At 37.7% G+C, this 17,291-nt stretch overlaps 3 protein-coding genes and 1 pseudogene across 5 annotated transcripts; 3 read left to right on the plus strand and 1 right to left on the minus strand.

Annotated features, from left to right (window-relative positions):
* The first annotated feature begins 6,928 nt into the window (after positions 1-6,928).
* Positions 6,929-11,596, plus strand: LOC125195433 (putative disease resistance protein At1g50180). Its single transcript, XM_048093582.2, has 2 exons — positions 6,929-7,988; positions 9,787-11,596. Exons 1-2 carry the CDS (start codon positions 6,938-6,940, stop codon positions 11,547-11,549), a joined length of 2,814 nt encoding a protein of 937 aa, XP_047949539.1. The 5' UTR covers positions 6,929-6,937; the 3' UTR covers positions 11,550-11,596.
* Positions 11,597-11,681: 85 nt separating this feature from the next.
* On the plus strand, positions 11,682-14,767 carry LOC125192013 (uncharacterized). 2 transcript variants are annotated; one of them, XM_089057735.1, is made up of 4 exons: positions 11,685-12,122; positions 13,234-13,320; positions 13,749-14,258; positions 14,488-14,767. In XM_089057735.1, exons 1-4 carry the CDS (start codon positions 12,065-12,067, stop codon positions 14,529-14,531), a joined length of 699 nt encoding a protein of 232 aa, XP_088913861.1. In that variant the 5' UTR covers positions 11,685-12,064; the 3' UTR covers positions 14,532-14,767. The 2 variants fall into 2 exon arrangements, with proteins under 2 accessions (XP_047945421.1, XP_088913861.1); XM_048089464.2 differs by having other exon boundaries at positions 11,682-12,122; positions 13,749-14,767.
* Positions 11,699-12,031, plus strand: LOC148929445 (putative disease resistance protein At1g50180). The gene has a single exon (XM_089056853.1). The coding sequence runs from the start codon at positions 11,699-11,701 to the stop codon at positions 12,029-12,031; it is 333 nt and encodes a 110-aa protein (XP_088912979.1).
* Positions 14,768-14,831: 64 nt separating the features above from the next.
* On the minus strand, positions 14,832-17,291 carry LOC125196619 (uncharacterized; annotated as a pseudogene). Its single transcript, XR_016128660.1, has 6 exons — positions 17,011-17,291; positions 16,692-16,891; positions 16,095-16,380; positions 15,652-15,762; positions 15,336-15,530; positions 14,832-15,243 (listed from the first exon to the last, which is right to left on the minus strand). The product of XR_016128660.1 is annotated as an uncharacterized LOC125196619 (transcript).

Here is a 17,291-nt window from a genome sequence, read left to right on the forward strand (position 1 = left end):
TTAATTAGTGTTTTATTAATCGGATTAGCCATTTTATACTACTGTATCTAATTTTTTTTTTTAAAAATTCTTAAACATTTGTAAAATAGAAAACCCTTAAATAAAAATATGAATAAAAATTATTTTTTTTATTCTCCCTCTTTCATTTCTTCTTTCCCACACCACCAATAACCTAATTTTCTTTCACAGTAACTTGGTCCAAAACTCATCGTACTCGTTGGATATGGAGAGGTCGTGGTGTTGCAGAAATTTCAGCGACAGGGGCGACCCATCGACGAAACGAAGCCGTTACTGTCAACCTTAGTTATCATTTCCGATAAAGCAATTGAATTTTGATTTTGAATTTAGACTTTTGAATTTTGAATTTTGAATCTTGAATGTAAGTCCCTGAATCTATGTCTTTGAATTCTGACAATGACAATGTTGAGATGCATATTAAGGTTCTGAAACTGGATTTGAAACATCAACATAGTATTATGGACTACTATTTCGTCGAAGATGAAGCAAAATACCGTCAAACTAGTCCAACATATTCATTATCAATATCAAATGCGTTCTGAACATTTACAATTCTAAGCATGACCAGTGCCGATTGATGTCAAAAAAACTATGGCAAACAAGTATCCACCATTCAAAAAACCAGCACACACCATCAACAAACAAGTAGCCACCAACAAAAGATAACCAGATAATCGGCGGCGTCGGCGGTGTTCACGGTCAGACTCAGACTTAGGGTTTTTGTGGATTGTGTGTAAACAACGAGAAGAGAAAGTTGGAGAGTTGCGGAGGGAGTCGATTAAGTTTCCAAGTGTGGTATGGATGAATGATTTTGAATTAGATATGGAACTGGAAAATACTTAAAAAATACTTAAAAAATTACTCCCTCCGTCCCAGATTAAGAGACACTTTTTGTCATAAAAGTCCGTCCCAGTTTAAGAGTCACTTTTAGAATTTTCCATATTTGGTCATACAATTTTACCCCATTCTTCATCAAAATTACATCAAAATGTCATTATCTACATTAAAATAAACCAAAACAAAAATCAAAAGTCAAAAAGGACCCACCTTCAACCAACTCTACCATTTCACTTCATTTATTACACACTCTACCATCTCACTTCATTTATTACACCCTCCGCCATCTCACTTCATTTATTACACACTTCAACTCTTTCTTAAAACCCGAGCCATAACAATAAGTGACTCCAAATGTGGGACGGAGGGAGTATTTAATTAGCAAAATAATTAGAAAATAATAAGATTCTAATAATCCGAGATTAAGCCTAATCGGGTCAAATTTTTGCTAATCGACGGTTGACCGTAAAAAAATGACGGAACTGTAAAAAATGGACCGGATCGACACGAATTTCATTTGTTATGGACCTGTTTTTCAAAAAGTGAATGTTTTGGACCAAATTCGTGTATCGGCCATTCGGCCATGTGTTTAGTAAAAAAATTGACCTTTACTCATGTTTTAATCCATGATCTCTCTAGTCATAATATTGTGCCTATAAAAGGCATAGAGTAGTGTATGAATTAAACACCAACAAAAGCTCAACACCCCACTAACTTTTTTCTTTCACTTTCTACTAAATTTCATAAAACTCGTGCTAAGTGAGTACTCCCTCAGTCCGCCATTAAATGTCACTAGTTTCCTTTTTGGTTCATCGACTAATACCTGTCACACCTACCTTTTACTACTTTGGTAATGATTCCACTAACTTATTCTTATCCACATTTTATTACTCCATCTGCCCACCATTTAAAGAACCATTTTTTGCCATTTTGGGTTTATGCGATTTATAAAATCATTTAATTAGTCAACTTTTAGTATGCAGACCCCAACTGAGTATGCAGATCCCAACTTTTAGTATGCAGACCCCACAGTCCATCAACTTTTCATATTCACAGTCTAATACTCCCTTCGTCCCAACTGAGTTGAGTCGTATTCTTATTTGGGATGTCCCAACTAAGTTGAGTCATTTCCTTTTTTTACAAAAAATAAAATATCCAATCACTCTTACTTTATTCTACTATATAACTTTACTCTCTCTCTCTCTTTATCTTTCTTATTTTATTGCTATCTCCTACTTTTCAACATCATTTCTTAATCTCCGTGTCTAAAAGCTATGACTTAACTTAGTTGGGACGGAGGGAGTATAAAACTAATACTTTAAATGCGTCCCACATTCCACTCACATTCTCCAATTACTTTTCTTCACAAAGTCAAACAATTTCTTGAAACCCGTGCCAAGTCAAAATTACTCTTTAAATGGTGGACAGGGGGAGTATGAAACTAATATACTCCCTTCCTCCCATAAAAATATGTACACTTTCCATTTTCGTTCGTCCTATAAAATTTGAGCATTTCCATTTATGAAAAGTTATCGCAATTTATACTCTTATACATCAAATTATTTACAATGTATACCACCATCAAAACATTAATAATAATGTGGGTCCCACTATCCATTAACAATATTTTATCATCTTCCTCTTATTTCTTAGCACTTTACTAATTTTATCTTAATTGTTGGCAATTGAAACTAAAAATATAATCTATAACTGTTCCACATTGGTGTCAAGAGAAAACTGAAACTAGTATATAAGTCTCATGAGCCTCTTCTTCTATCACCAATTGGTTTTAGGATGGAACCCATGGATTTCTAACATGGTATCGGAGCAGGTTCAAATATAGAGATCGGTCACTGTCTCTATATCAAAAAAAATCCAAAAAACCTGAACATGCCTTCATCATCGTCCCTTCCAAAAAGACCAGCCAAAACCCTTTCAAAAACAGCCACGAATCAGCCCCAAAAAAATCTGATCAAATTTTAGTTCCATCAGGAAAAGAAACCGATCCAGTTCGCTTGGTTACAATTTCTAGCAACAAGTTGATCATGTTGATTAGGAGTCCAACTAAGAAGTTTATTAGCTGTATTAATTCCAACAACCACACAGTCCAGAACTGATAAGGAAGAAGCGTCAGAGATACAGCAGTGGAAAGAGACAAAAAGATGGCGCTGCAAGGAGGAGAGAATGAAGAGAATGAAGATGTTGGACTATTCCTCTTCGAAACGGAGCCGAACAATTCCGCCAAGGGGGAGAAGAAGCTTAAACCGAGAAGGTGGAGTAGCCAACGTCTGTGCAGCTGAGGGGGAGAGGCCTCAGCCGCTGTGAAGAGTTGGCGGGAAGAACGTCGTCAAATGATGATGTTGGAGGAACAACCACGGGAAAATTCAACGCTGATCCTCGAGAAAGAGTGAGGAATCATCCAGCTGAGGGGGAGAGAACTGCCACAGCCGGATGATTCCAGCCAAGAAAGAAGACTGCGCGTCGTCGTTAGAAGAAAAGCAAGCAAGTACCGGTCCGACAAAAGGGAAGGCCAGAGAGGCCGCATGCCATCCGCCGATATGGTGAGAAGATGAAAGGCCAGTGGCGAACCCCGAGCAACCATGCCAGGAGAAGAAGGCTGACTGTGGCCGAAGATAAAACAACAACAGTCAAGATAAGAAGAAGTTCACGGTTTGTCCGGCCGAGGGAGGGAGGAAGAATGCAACCGAACAACTTCTCTCCAAATCTATGGTAGCCGTGAACGCCAAAGAAGACCGATTTGATATCGCCGGAATGTCCTGAGAGAAGGCTATCAAACCAAAGGAAAAAACGACGAGTTATCCGGCTAAGAGGGCGAGATATTGACCAACCAGATAACTCGTCTTCAAAACAGAACCACTAGTGGAGAGAATACCGACGGAAAAGAGTTGAATCCCATACACAACCGCATGAAAGATTACTTGATGGAGTCATGAAAGATTATTTGATGGAGTCGCTAAGAGGGCGAGAAGTAATAGGTGAACACTGGTGAAGTTTCATCACGCAATCGGTGTTGAAGTCAGAATTTTGGTGAGAAATAGCGACATGAGAAGAACTTGCCATGGAGAGCCTTGGCGATAACACCAAAAAGAATGACACTACGAAGATGGTCAAGAAGGTCCTCGAGAAAGAGTGATGATCATCCATTGAGGAGAAAGAGAGCGGTTCAAGTTTGGTGCCAGAAGTGGTCACCGAGAAGAGACCAATAAGGAGAAAGGAGACTTATGGTTTCACGTCTTCATTTTTAGAAAAGTAAATTTGGGCCCAGTGGTTATTAGACTCAATAAAGGGGAAAAAGATGAAAAAAAAATAATGGGCTCATAGTTTGAGCTGGAATGGAACGAGAATGGTCTTAAGATGGCTCCTGGATACGAGCTAAAATTGTCTAAGATGGCTCTTAGATACGAGCTGAAACTATCTAAGAGGCTCCTAGATACGAGCAAAAACTGTCTAGATTAGCTCCACGACAAGAGTCAAAACAGTCCAAGATGGCTCCTGGATATGAGTTAAAACTATCTAAGATGGCTCCTAGATACGAGCTAAAACTGTCTAGGTGGCTCCTGGATACGAGCTAAAACTGTCTAAGATGGCTCCTAGATACGAGCTAAACTATCTAAGAGGCTCCTAGATACGAGCAAAAACTGTCTAGATTAGCTCCTCGACATGAGTCAAAACTGTCAGAATTAGCTCCCAGACACGAGTCAAAACTGTCTAAATGAGCTCCTCGACAAGAGTAAAAACTGTCAAAGATGGCTCCTGGATACAAGTTAAAACTATCTAAGATGGCTCCTTGATATGAATTAAAACTATCTAAAATAGCTCCTAAATATGAGTAAAAACTGTTTAGACAAGCTCCTTGACACGAGTTAAAACTGCCAATAAAAAATTGAAGAACTCCTTGACACGAGTTAAAACCGTCAACAGAAAATTGAAGAACTCCTTGAAAGGAGTCTAAACTTTCAATGAAGAAAAATGAAGCAGCTCCTCAAACTTGAAAATTGAAGATCATGCAAGTTAAGTATCGAAATATTCGATTCTCAACTTGAGGGGGAGTGTTGGAATGGAATGAAGAAATCAATTAAGAGAAAATTAAGGAACCATGACAGTCAACTCAAGAAGCTTTGAAGATGTTCTTTGCAAATTGAGTATCGGAGATCCCACTACTCAATTTGAGGGGGAGTGTTAGTAAAAGAAAAAGATATTAGCTTGGAGATCAAGAAACGTGTTAGCTTGGAGGATAAGAAACATATTAGCTTCGAGGCTAAGAAATACATTAGCTTGGTGCCTGAGAATACTTGGAGCACAAGTTTTGTAATACCCTATATAAGGGTGTCCTATTATTGAAGAACCAATCAAGCCATCTATCAAAATGTAGTCTTCAAAGTTCTTCGATATTTTTTTAATTTTAGTATTTACATTTCCGCATTTCAATTCTATTATTCAACATGGTATCAGAGCGGGCCGACTGTGGGTCAAATTTAACTGACCTAGCAGTATATCTGGGCCGAAATCGAAAAAATATTGACCCAACAGTATATCTGGACTTAAAAGTTTGGGCCAAGTGGTCCAACCGATCGGAAAAAAATTGGGCCGATTGTCCAATCGATTAGAAAAAATCCAACCCCTCCAAGGTTCACCTTGAAGGGTTTGAGGGAGGGTGTTGGCAATTGAAAATAAAAATATAACATATAACTGTTCCACATCGGTGTCAAGAAAAAACTGAAACTAGTATATAAGTCTCATGAGCCTCTCCTCCAATCACCAATTGGTTTTAGGATGGAACCCATGGATTTCTATCATTAATTTTTGTGTCATATCATTTATATTCATATTTTTATGAGATGGAGAGAGTACTCACTCAGTCCGCCATTAGGAGTCTCATTTATGGGCAACACGGGTTTTAAGAAATGTTAAGAAAAGTGGGTGGAAAAAAAATAGTGGAATAGCGGTCTCATTTGTATATATATTAGTTTTAAATAAAATGTGAGTGTAATGAGTTGTGGAAGATGGGACATATTACCATTTATGGTAAAAGTGAACGAGACTTCCCTTCGTGGACAGACCAAAATAAAAAAACGGGACTCCTATTCGCGGACAGAGGAAAAGGAGTATAAAAATAGTACTGATGTTTTACTAATATTTTTAATCAACTTTTCACTATATTTATGAAAATTAGCGTCGAGTAAAAGCATGACGCAAACTAGTGGCGTAATTCATAAAATCTAGTGCCTCAAAAGAGCATCTCAGTTTGGGGGTAATGGATCCTGGCGAATAGTACAGCAGGGGCTGCGGTGTATAAAATGCATGAAACGCAGCTATTTAGTTTGATATGAATATTATATGCTTGGCCTTCCATTAATTTTATTGTTAACATTCATTTTCATATGGAGTACTGTGCTTGTCATCTTTAATTTTGGTTTCACGATTAATTATTTTATAAGTTATTTTTCGATAATTATTTAGTAATCATACATGACCATTTTCGTTCTTTCATTAAATCCAATCACAAAAAACAGACTCTCTTTCTATGAATTAAAATAACTTAAAATTTCTGATTATGGACCATTTTCGTTCTTTCATTAAATCCAATCACAAAAAAACAAACTCTCTTTCTATGAATTAAAATAACTCCTAAAATAAATAATTACCGAAATTATATTAAAGAAAAGACACTACTAGTACGGATTAAAATAACTTAAAAAAGTAATTTATGATGAAAGCAAAATTGAAGAAAATGAATGTCTTGCTTTTTTTTTTTTTTTTTTAATTACCAAGGGTATTCATCGGTGGGCTCAATAACTAACAGAAAAATCAATGGAAGGCAAAGAATAGCTACATTTCATGCTTTAAAAGTCTGGGAATTGGACGGGACGAAGTCCAGGAATATCTAGCATCCGGAACCTGTCAGCGGGACCTACATATTAATTTCGCGGCAATGGGGCACTATTATTGACCCGTTTTGCAAGCTGCTTTTTGTTTCTCCTCTCTTATTTCTTTGATCCCTTCTTTCTCCCCCCTTCCTTCACGACCGCTGATCAAACAATCAAAGCTTGGAAGTGTTGCAATGGCAGAGGCAGTGGTGTCGATTGCTCTTGAAACCATCCGCGATTTGCTATTGGAAGAGGGAAGGTTTTTAGCTGGCGTGGCCGATCAAGTGAAGAAGCTCGAGAGGCAACTCAAAGAGATGAAGTGTTTCCTTAAAGACGCTGACAAAAGACGACATGAAAGTAGTACCATCTCCAATTGGATCTCCGAGATCAGAGATCTGGTGTACAGATCCGAATCCGCCATTGAAAGACACGCAGCTTATCAAGTTTATTCAAGGAGAAGAGGCCTCACACAGTTCGTCCGCAAATATTCCTGTATTTTGAAAGATTGTTACTCACTCCACCAATTAGACTCCGAGATTTCACAAATCACATCACATCTTAAGCGGATAAGCAAGGATATGCAAAAAAATGGCATAAAAAGAAGCATGATCATGAATCCACATGGAGAGTGGGAAAGCTCGGGTGGAAACAACATGTCAAGGAAGACTTTCCCCTATTTGGAGATGGGAGATTGCTTCGTAGGCATGGAGGATGAGCTGAAGCTGCTTGTTCATTACCTAGGGAAAGAAACAGAGGATCGGATTATATCAGTGTGGGGAATGGGAGGCTCAGGCAAGACTGCCATTGCCAAGAAGCTCTACAACGAGATGACTGCCTTTGATCTCTCAGCATGGGTTTGCATTACTCAGAAATGTGAGAGTCGATCAGTTTGGGAGGATGTTCTGAGGCAGCTAGAGAAGAAGAGGAGTGTTTCAAGTCTGAGCCATGAGCCACAAATAAGGGCGGAGGTTCCAAGTCTTAGCGACTTTGAATTGATAGAGAGACTATGTGAGATACAAAGAGAGAAGCGATGTCTCATAGTATTGGATGATGTTTGGGAACTTGATCATTGGCGTGAGTTGAAACATCCATTCATTGTCCAAAATTTGCAGAGCAAAATATTGGTGACAACACGGACACAAAAGGTTGCACATATTGGATTGGCGGTGAAACATGAGCTCTTACGTATGGATTCTGCTTTGGAACTACTCAAAAACAAAGCATTTCACTTTGGAAACATTCCAGGTCAGTTCTATATATTATTGTTATTCTAGTAATGTTAAATATCATGTCATCGTTCCTAAATAACAGTTCCAATATAGCGTTAATAGTAGAAACTAAAATTTCTAGTCATGTTAAATAGTAGGAGTATATCTCAAAAAATTAAATTTTACTATATAACTCTCATGATTTAGATAATTTATTGAAGATGAAGAAATACATTAATATTTTTTTTGCATGTTCACACGTTAAAGTAATTATGGTTTTACACATGATTTATATCTAGATATATGGTAAATAGAAAAGATAAAGATATGAAAATTTCGACCCAAAATTATTGAGCTACTACCATATTGATGGTGTCATCAGAACGTGAAGAACATACTAGACGTACATGCAAGTGCAACATATGAGTATATGTATATATGCATATCAACACAAGACATAGTATCAGTTATCACCAATCCTGCACGCCACTCCATCTCATCCAAGTTTCCAATGTGTGGCAGTACGTCTCCAAAAACATGGAATATTAATGACTTAAAGTTAAATGCCTAAAATATCAGTCTAGGTAAAATTAGTATGAATAAGGTTAGACGGTTAGTCACATGACATATTTTATATCCATTAGAATGTTGAATCTAATAATGTAAATACTACTTGTGTCTCCAAAGAATAAGCATTTTGGGTTCGACACGAGTTTTAATGTAAAATTGATAAAGTAAGGGAGATATAAAGAAAAAAAGTAATTAAAGTATTGTTAGTGGGAAATGATCACACCTCATTAAAAAGAAAACAGTTTCTAAATTGGAAAATGCATATTCTTGTGGGACGGACTAAAAAGAAAAAAGTGCATATTCTTCTGGGACGGAGGGAGTAGTTTTTAGCTCTTATTTTTAACGTGGTTGTAATTTGATTACAACCTTATATAATACAATTAAAAAAATTAGTGGATGATAAATACAATTAAATACTCCATATATTGCATAAAATATTAATTGAACATAAATTAATAGCTAGTGCAAATAAAAGAAATTTGATGTTTTATATATAAGAATACGTTTCAAGTTTATAAAAAAAATTGTTTGTGGTGTAGTAGTGGGTTAAGCTCTTTTATATCTTCAAGAGTAATGGATGAAATCTCACTAGGCAAATTTTTTTTTTAATGTTAAAAAATTTAAAATTGGTTCAATCAACTAGCAGTTCAAGATCAAACTGGCCAATTTTCCGATTTGCAGCAGCTCATTAGTTCACAGATTTAAATGTGTGAATTGGACCCAAAGAAATCTCGATTTGTGGCCTAACTGCCAGGTCCAGTGAGGTTTTAAAAACAGTGATTAGTGGTATGCTTATTATGGAGAGATCATAAAGCTCCAATAACTCATAAAATATAATGTATCAATAGATTTGAAATTGTCAAAATATCTGGATAGTCGAGCTTATAAGCTGACAAGAAAATTATGAGTAGAGAGAGAAAATCATGAGAAAATATTGTAGAGAAATGAATTAAAAATATATATGTTCTAATACAAGTCACAGTAGAACTATTTTGTAAATTTACTAATGCTTAGAAGGCTATGGAAATTAAAATTGAGTTGCGAAAATCATTTTAGAAGTGCTTATATGCTATCGAAGCCTTATTTTATGGTAGTACTAGTTTATAGAATTATAGGTTGCTTATATTGCCAAATATTTTGAAAGAAATTTTAAGGTCTTTCAACAACTTGTACGTTTGTTTAGAAAAGCTTACAAGTTCAGTCAAATACCTTCTTAGTCAATTGCACTATATATTGAACTGATTGCCATTTAATTCAATATGCAGACTTTGCATTGGAAGATAGATTTGAAAAAATTGGGAAAGAAATGGTGCAGAAATGTGGGTATTTGCCATTGGCAATATCTTTACTCGGTGGGGTTTTGCGAGAGAAAAAAACAATTGTTGAGTGGGAATCAGTAAATGAGCACATCAAAGCAGCCATATATGGAGTTGAAGAGCAGATTGATGGAGTGCTTAATTTAAGCTATGAAAGTCTACCCTATTATTTGAAGCCTTGCTTTCTCTATATGGGTATTTTTAACGAGGACGAAATCATATCTGCTTGGCAACTATATAAGATGTGGATAGCACAAGGCATGATTTCAAATGAGAATATTGGAGACAACGAGGACACTTTAATTGACATCGCTGAGCTGTACTTAAGTGAGTTGGCCTCTAGGTCCATCGTTCAAGTTGAATTTCAGTTAGGTTATGATGTTGCAAATAGAAATAAAAAGTATTGTACATGCAAACTTCATGACGTAGTACGAGAACTATGTTTGAAATTGGGGAAAAGGGAGAATTTTGGTGTGAAGAGTTTGGAGTATCAAGGTGGGAAACTTAGCTCCTTACTACAGGAAGCTTCCTCGGCTATGAAAATACATCATTTGGCTATCCATTTCAGAAGTGAAGTCGAGCATGAGCTTACAGCCTTTTGTGGAAAAGATACTAGCAAGCATGTAAGGTCTCTTCGATTATCCAATTTCATAAAATCGAATGTTGTTGAGTTTCCCCCACGAAGAATAGTTGATTTTCAGAATTACACATTGCTAAGAGATCTAGTTATCATGAGATTCAAATTTGCAGGAGGAAAGTTACCGAGAGGAATTACTAATCTTGTTCACCTTAGACGTTTGTGTTTAGAAGAATGTGAACTTGATAAGCTACCGTCATCCATTGGGAATTTGGTATACCTGGATACCCTTGATTTAACTCTTTCAGAGAATGTTGAAGTTCCAAATGTTTTCAAGGAGATGTTGCGGTTAAAACACTTGATTTTTCCTATCTATGGAAATGGAAAAGTTGGAAGTTATCGAGTAAGATTGGATGAGGGAGTAGACAAGTTGGAGACTCTAGCATACTTAGATAGCAGATTTCACGAATTGAAATGTATGAACAGAATGAAGAATCTCCGACGTTTTTCAGCAAGAATACATGATAATGAAAGCTTGTCAGCTATCTTGAATGCCATTATGAACTTGAACAAGATAGTGGTTTGTTGTGTTGATATCCATGACAGTTGCGACTTAACAAGTGCGCAAATGCTGGAGAAGGCTTTGACATGTCCCAATCTCCATGAATTGAGGACTATGTCTAAGTTAGGGAAGGCGCTATCAGAGTGTGGGAGTGACTTGATTAGCTCGAAACTTAGGTTGTTGGATCTGTTTGGGTCTGAGATTGAGTATGATCCGATGGGAATACTGGGAAAGCTTCCTTGCTTGATAAGATTGCGATTATATTGGGAATCAGTTATTGGGGAGGAGATGATATTTCCAGCAAACAGTTTTCTTCGACTCAGGAGGCTAACTTTAAGAGGCTTGCCAAAGTTGAGGGAGTGGAGAGTGGAGGCAGGAGCCATGCCCCTTCTCTCTAAAGTAAAGATTGCGGACTGTTCTTGTCTAGAGATGGTTCCAGAGGGATTGAGTGGAATTTCTACCCTTCAGAAACTTGTAATTAAACGGATGCCAGAATTGAGAAAAAGGGTAACGCCTTCAGGACATGATTTCCACAAAATCTGCCATGTCTCTTCCATTATCATCGAGGACTAGTTTTCACTCAGGTATCTCATTTCTCACACATTCTTCAGTTTTGACGTGTTTTCTTTGGTTGGAATATTATCCTAAGAAAACGAGTAATAAGAAAATATTGATTTTTTGACAGTATCATAGTAGTATATTTTAGTCCAGTGAAAAAGGAAATGAGGGAGTCTAGAGTTGTTAGTGATCTGGTAAAGGTTGCAAGAGTCTCGGTTTGGGAGGATGTTCTGAGGCAACTAGCGAATCAGAAGAAGAATAAGAAGAGTGTTTCAAGTGTGAACAATGAGCTACAGATAAAGGAGGAGATTCCAAGTCTGAGCAACTCAGAGTTGATTGAGAGACTATGTGAGATAATACAAAGAGAGAAGCGATGTCTCATTGTTTTGGACGAACTTTGGGAACTTTTTCACTGGGATGAGTTGAAGCATCCATTCATTGTCCAAAATTTGCAGAGCAAAATATTGGTGACAACACGGAAACAAAAGGTTGCATAGATTGGATTGGCAGTGGAACATGGCCTTTTACATATGGATGCTGCTTTGGAACTTCTTAAAAACAAAGCATTTCCCCGTGACAACATTCCAGGTCAGTTTTATATTCCCGTAATGCCAATTAACATGACTGAGCTTATTTTGGACGGCTCTTTTGCTCAAATAGCTTATAAATTGTTGCGGGTGGTGCGATGGATGTCTTAGTATCTTTCTTGCCATCGTTGCACATTCTTCTTGTAATAAATTTGATGAGTTACACTACTCGATGCTGCATCTATAAGCTTGCTCCCCTCTCCATCGTCACCCCCTGCCATATTATTTGAAAAAACAGTTCAACTCAAAATCAAGGATAACAACAACACCACACATTATCTTAAACTAAATGCTTTATACAACCTTGTCTTAGTTACTGTCATCAAGATCCACCACCATTCACCAGATCCCTGGACCATTTAATTTATGAATACTGTTTTATAATAAGTACTACTCCCTCCGTCCCAAGGAAGATGACCCATTTCTTGGGCGGCACGAGATTTTATGCAACTTTATTTTGTGTGTTAAATGGAGAGAGTAAAGGAAGAGAGAGAGAGGATAAAGTAGAGATAATGGGATTTCCATTTTAAGTAATGGGTGATCTTGGTTGGGACAAACCAAAAAGAAAAATTGGTCATCTTTAATGGGACAGAGGGAGTATAATATAATATTATACTATGATATCAATGTACATCTATACTATATTGGAATAGTATATGGAACGCCAATTTCATATGAAATTTTCCATATTCAAGCAGAGTTTCCATAAAATAGCAAATGGACGTTTCTTATTGTACCGTTAGTTTATCAAATATGTGTCCAATTAATATGGCATGTGGGCCCTTTAGTTGGTACACCGTACACCACATTATGCCAACTCGGTATGAAAGAGTAATGGAATTTTTTCTTCAATCTTATTCACCAGATTCCTGGACCATTTAATCTCTGACACGTGTATTTCATTCTCCTACTTATTTATTTTAAATTTCATAGACTACTGGATTGTTCACATTTCTCTCCACTACAAAGCTCTGCGTCTCTCTCCATTCTCACACTGTCATCATTATTCAGCAAAGCTGTACTTGGAAATTAAAGTTTCAGTTTAGAGAGAGACAATCAGACAAAGATATTCGGGTGGTAGATTTCGACTAATCTGATCATCATGCCATCAGGTGCGAAGAAGCGAAAATCTGCCAAGAAGAAGGAAAATCGAAATCTGTCTAACAATCACTCTGATTCTGCTCCTGCTCACACTCATGGTTCGTCACTCATTGCTTTTACTGCGCGAAAATCTTTTCAAAATTACTTCTTTACTAATCTAATGTGTGTAGTTCAATGCTTTCTTATTGTGTGCGTATATTCTTGCAATTTTTTTGTAAGTAATAGTACTATATTCTTGAGAGTTGAGTTTGATTAAGCATCATTATTACATTAGCTATTTCTTTAATGTTCCTTGTGTTTGTTGCCTTGGTGCAATAATTGAAGTGGATTCCTAGCTTAGTTGCTAAGTTTTGTTTGTGGGTTTCTGATGATTGGAAAAATGATATCTTTTCCCTTTTCCCCTATCATGATTTGAAATTTCCTATGAACTCACAAAGTAAGATCAAGCAATTAGTTTAAGATAATGTGTGTGTTGTGGTTATCCTTGATTTTGAATTGAACTGTTTTTTCAAATAATATATGGCAGGGGATGACGATGTGAAGCACCAAGATGATGGAGAGGGGAGCAATGTTGGTGAGCTAAGCTCCCCTACATCCGAGGACCACGAGATGCCAGCTGTCGAAGCTGAGGCCGGAGGTGCTTCTTCCATGGAAGGATCAATAGTTGACAATGGGGAGGCAGAGAAGGAGATCAGGATTGAGGATGAGTCGGGCGTAAAACATGGCATCGTTGCCCAAAATGGGGCGAACAGGAAGCCGGATGATGGAGGCTCGTCCTCATCCGGGAGCTGTGGCAGCAGCTCAGATGATGAGAACCGTGGAATCAAGAAAAGGCAAGCTGAGTCTAGCATTGCCTCCGGGGAATCATCAGTGGCAATGGATGATTCTTTGTCTGGAAAGCTAGTTGAGCCTGTTTATGATTCTCAAGCTGCCATCTCTGTGGCTCCTGGTGTTGTTGAGCCTACACTTGAGGAAAATGTGGGGGAAAAGCATGGCACTGTCGAAGAAAGAACTTGCACGTCCGTGGAAGAAGCAGGTATTGGATCTGCTGAAGGCACTCCAAAAACATCTGATCCAAAGGAATATGTTACACAAGAAAATAATACTAGATCACCATCTCCTAGAGTTGATTTAGACGGTGGAGAACAACGCGTTAAAGAATCTGTAGATACTCAGGCGTGTGCTGCGTCTGAGCCTTCGAACACATTCAAGTATTCTTGAAGAAACTTATGCTATAATGATTTATTTGTTTCTACTTTTTGCAGCCATTTCAGAAAACATCGTGGAAGACTTGTTGTGGATTGTTTGAAGTGTTTTCAGTCTGGTGATTAATCAAAGGTAAAATCCCTCCAAAAGCTCAGTATCCTTTGTGTTTGCTGATTCACAATTTGTCACACAAAACAGTTTCTACCATATGATTATGTATATTTCACTTTTTAGTCTAATGGTCGAGTTAAATGGCACCAAACATATGAATGCTTTCCTTTCTGGTTGAGTTAAATGGCACCAGAAATTAAAAATATATACTGTAAGTTTAACTGATAATTATCCTTTTTTGTTTCCTAGATGGTTAAATATATATTTCCAACTAGATAAATGTACTAATGGGTCAATGACAACAAGACCTTTATATTTTGGATAAAATCCCCTAAACTGTTGTAACTGCTATTACAAAACTAGTAATCAGATGGATACAAGACACAAATTTTGTTTTTAGTAGCAGCATCCAAGCACCAAAATATTGAAGAGCGAAACTCATAAGAATTGGGAGCAGTTGGTGCAACATCGACCCAATCTTTCTCAACTTTCTCCACATATGAATTGCAGCCCTCAACGCCTTCAAACTGCAGCTTGTTTACCTGTTTCACCAACTTCCTCAAGAAGCTCATGGACAGCATCACATCTAAATTCTCTTCCGATGCCATGTCTTTGAAGACCTGCAGCCCCACATTTGCTTTGCACGAATCAACAAGGCCGGCTAGGGCGTGGTCGCTCTTGTGTTCTTGGTTGATCTTGCGGACCTGCAGAATATTATGCAAGGACATTCTTCAATCATGGGAGGGGAGGTTCAGAGAGAAAATGCTTGTGATGCAGATGACAAGTATGCACTTACTTGGACGTACTCCACACCCAGTTCGCCTAGTTCATCTAGTAACGAGTCCTGGGACGAAAGCAGGCTGATCACGCCTGCAGATCCGATTGGTCTCTGGAGAAACTCCCATGGTGACTTCATTAGGATTTTATGCTTGCCATCTTCTGCAACTGAGCTACTAACAAGAGGAAGCTTTTCTTCTTCCAGAAACCAGACCTGTTGGGAGATCGAAATGCATCAGCGAAAAAACGCATGGTCATAAGACGCATCACAAAAAACGTATCGCTTCTCCTCAAGATGCATGTAAGTGACTGTAAAAGGTATTGACAGAACTAACCTTCTGGGGGTCAAATGCAAAGTAGTCATGGTCTGAAAAAAACTCTTGGCAATAACTGATTGAACCAGTAGAACCCACCAATAGCAGAGGCACAGCTGAGCGGTCTTCGATCTGCAACCGGAAAGCCAGTGATTTAGATGATATAGCAATCAGTTGCATCAAAGACAACCATATTGGGGTGCTTTCAGCAGATCACATTCATCTCTGTGGCAGTACACACTGATTCAATTATTCATGAATGTCTAAACATCAACTCAGGCAAAATAAGAATGGTTAGTCTCTAATCATCTTCAGCTGGCAATATATGCTATGAATCAATTTTGCCAGAAACACCAACAACTAAAAATACAAAAAAAAAAAAATCAAAGTAGACAAAAATGTGAAGGATTTGTCATAATGATGTTCTCCGAGATTCTCTATAAATCAGTATGCCTAAACAATACCTTAGGAAATCTTGAGTTATCATCTAGCAATGCTTTTAAAAGGGGATTCGCACTTTCATTTCCCTCAGAATCAACAAGATTGTTGTTGGAAGTCCCTTCAGTCCCCTCAATGTCCTCCAATATCAAAACTATTGCAACTTTCCCATTAGAAATCATTTCACATCCTGCTCTTTGTAGTGTGCTATATGGATCAGGCAGTACTCCTGTACCATTTGAACTAGGATTATCAGGTACCTTCAGTCTGTTTGATCTTGGCACCGTGGCCAAAATTTGGTGTAAATCCAGCCTGATCCAAGATGAAGAAGGGATGCATAGATATCACTTATGAGCAGAAGCTTGATTCAAAAATACTGGTAAACAAGGCAATAAGTCTGTGCACTCAAAGTCTAAGCAAGGCAAAAGACAGAAACACAGAAATTGTGTCTTAGTAGTATTTTCTGTTCCAAAATGAATCAGCAATCGTTGAACACTTGCACATAACTACATATAGTCTCAAGCAAGCAAATCATCCATACAAATATTCCAGAGGGTGTGAGCAAGGCCCGTTCATATTGAGAAGACTCATCATATAAAGCTACATAATGAGAGGAGCTGCACCTTGTTGACGGGATTCCAATATTTTCCAGAGCCTGTCGTAGCAATTTTGAATTTACAGTTACTATTTCATTCGCAAGTGAGCTCCTCTGGTCCTTTTCTCCATATCTAAAACCATGAAACACGTGTTGCTGTTCCACTTCACATAGTTTCTTTTTGGCTGCTATCAAGCGTCTTTGGAATTTTTTCCTCTCTTTCCATTCCTGATGTAGCGGGAAATGTTATCAAGTGATTTAAGACAGAGGAAACCAAGTAGCAAGCAAATTCTGTAGAGTTTATGAACTAAGACAAGAAAACGCAGAAAAATAGTATTACATCTCACCAGCTCACGCCTTTCTTTCTTGCTCCTCATATCAGAGCGAATATTTAACTCCAGGAGCCCCTTTGGTGGTGTAATCAACATTTCTCTTTTTTCCATATGACAGTTGGGACAATTTCTTCAACAAATGGAACCCAAACTAATGGGCCAGAATCACCTTCCCCAGTTTTTTCTGTCTGGTCTGGAATCTTTCTAGATGAACTCAGCTTGACATGCAAAAGATCGCTTGCTCCGCTGTTGAATATATTAGCAACAGTTCCAATTGGTTCCCTTGATTCCTGTAG

This window comes from Salvia hispanica, chromosome 4 (assembly GCF_029641045.1).
Source record: "Salvia hispanica isolate PSC_SH4W2 chromosome 4, Shi_PSC_v1, whole genome shotgun sequence".
In the NCBI taxonomy this organism is placed as follows: Eukaryota; Viridiplantae; Streptophyta; class Magnoliopsida; order Lamiales; family Lamiaceae; genus Salvia; species Salvia hispanica.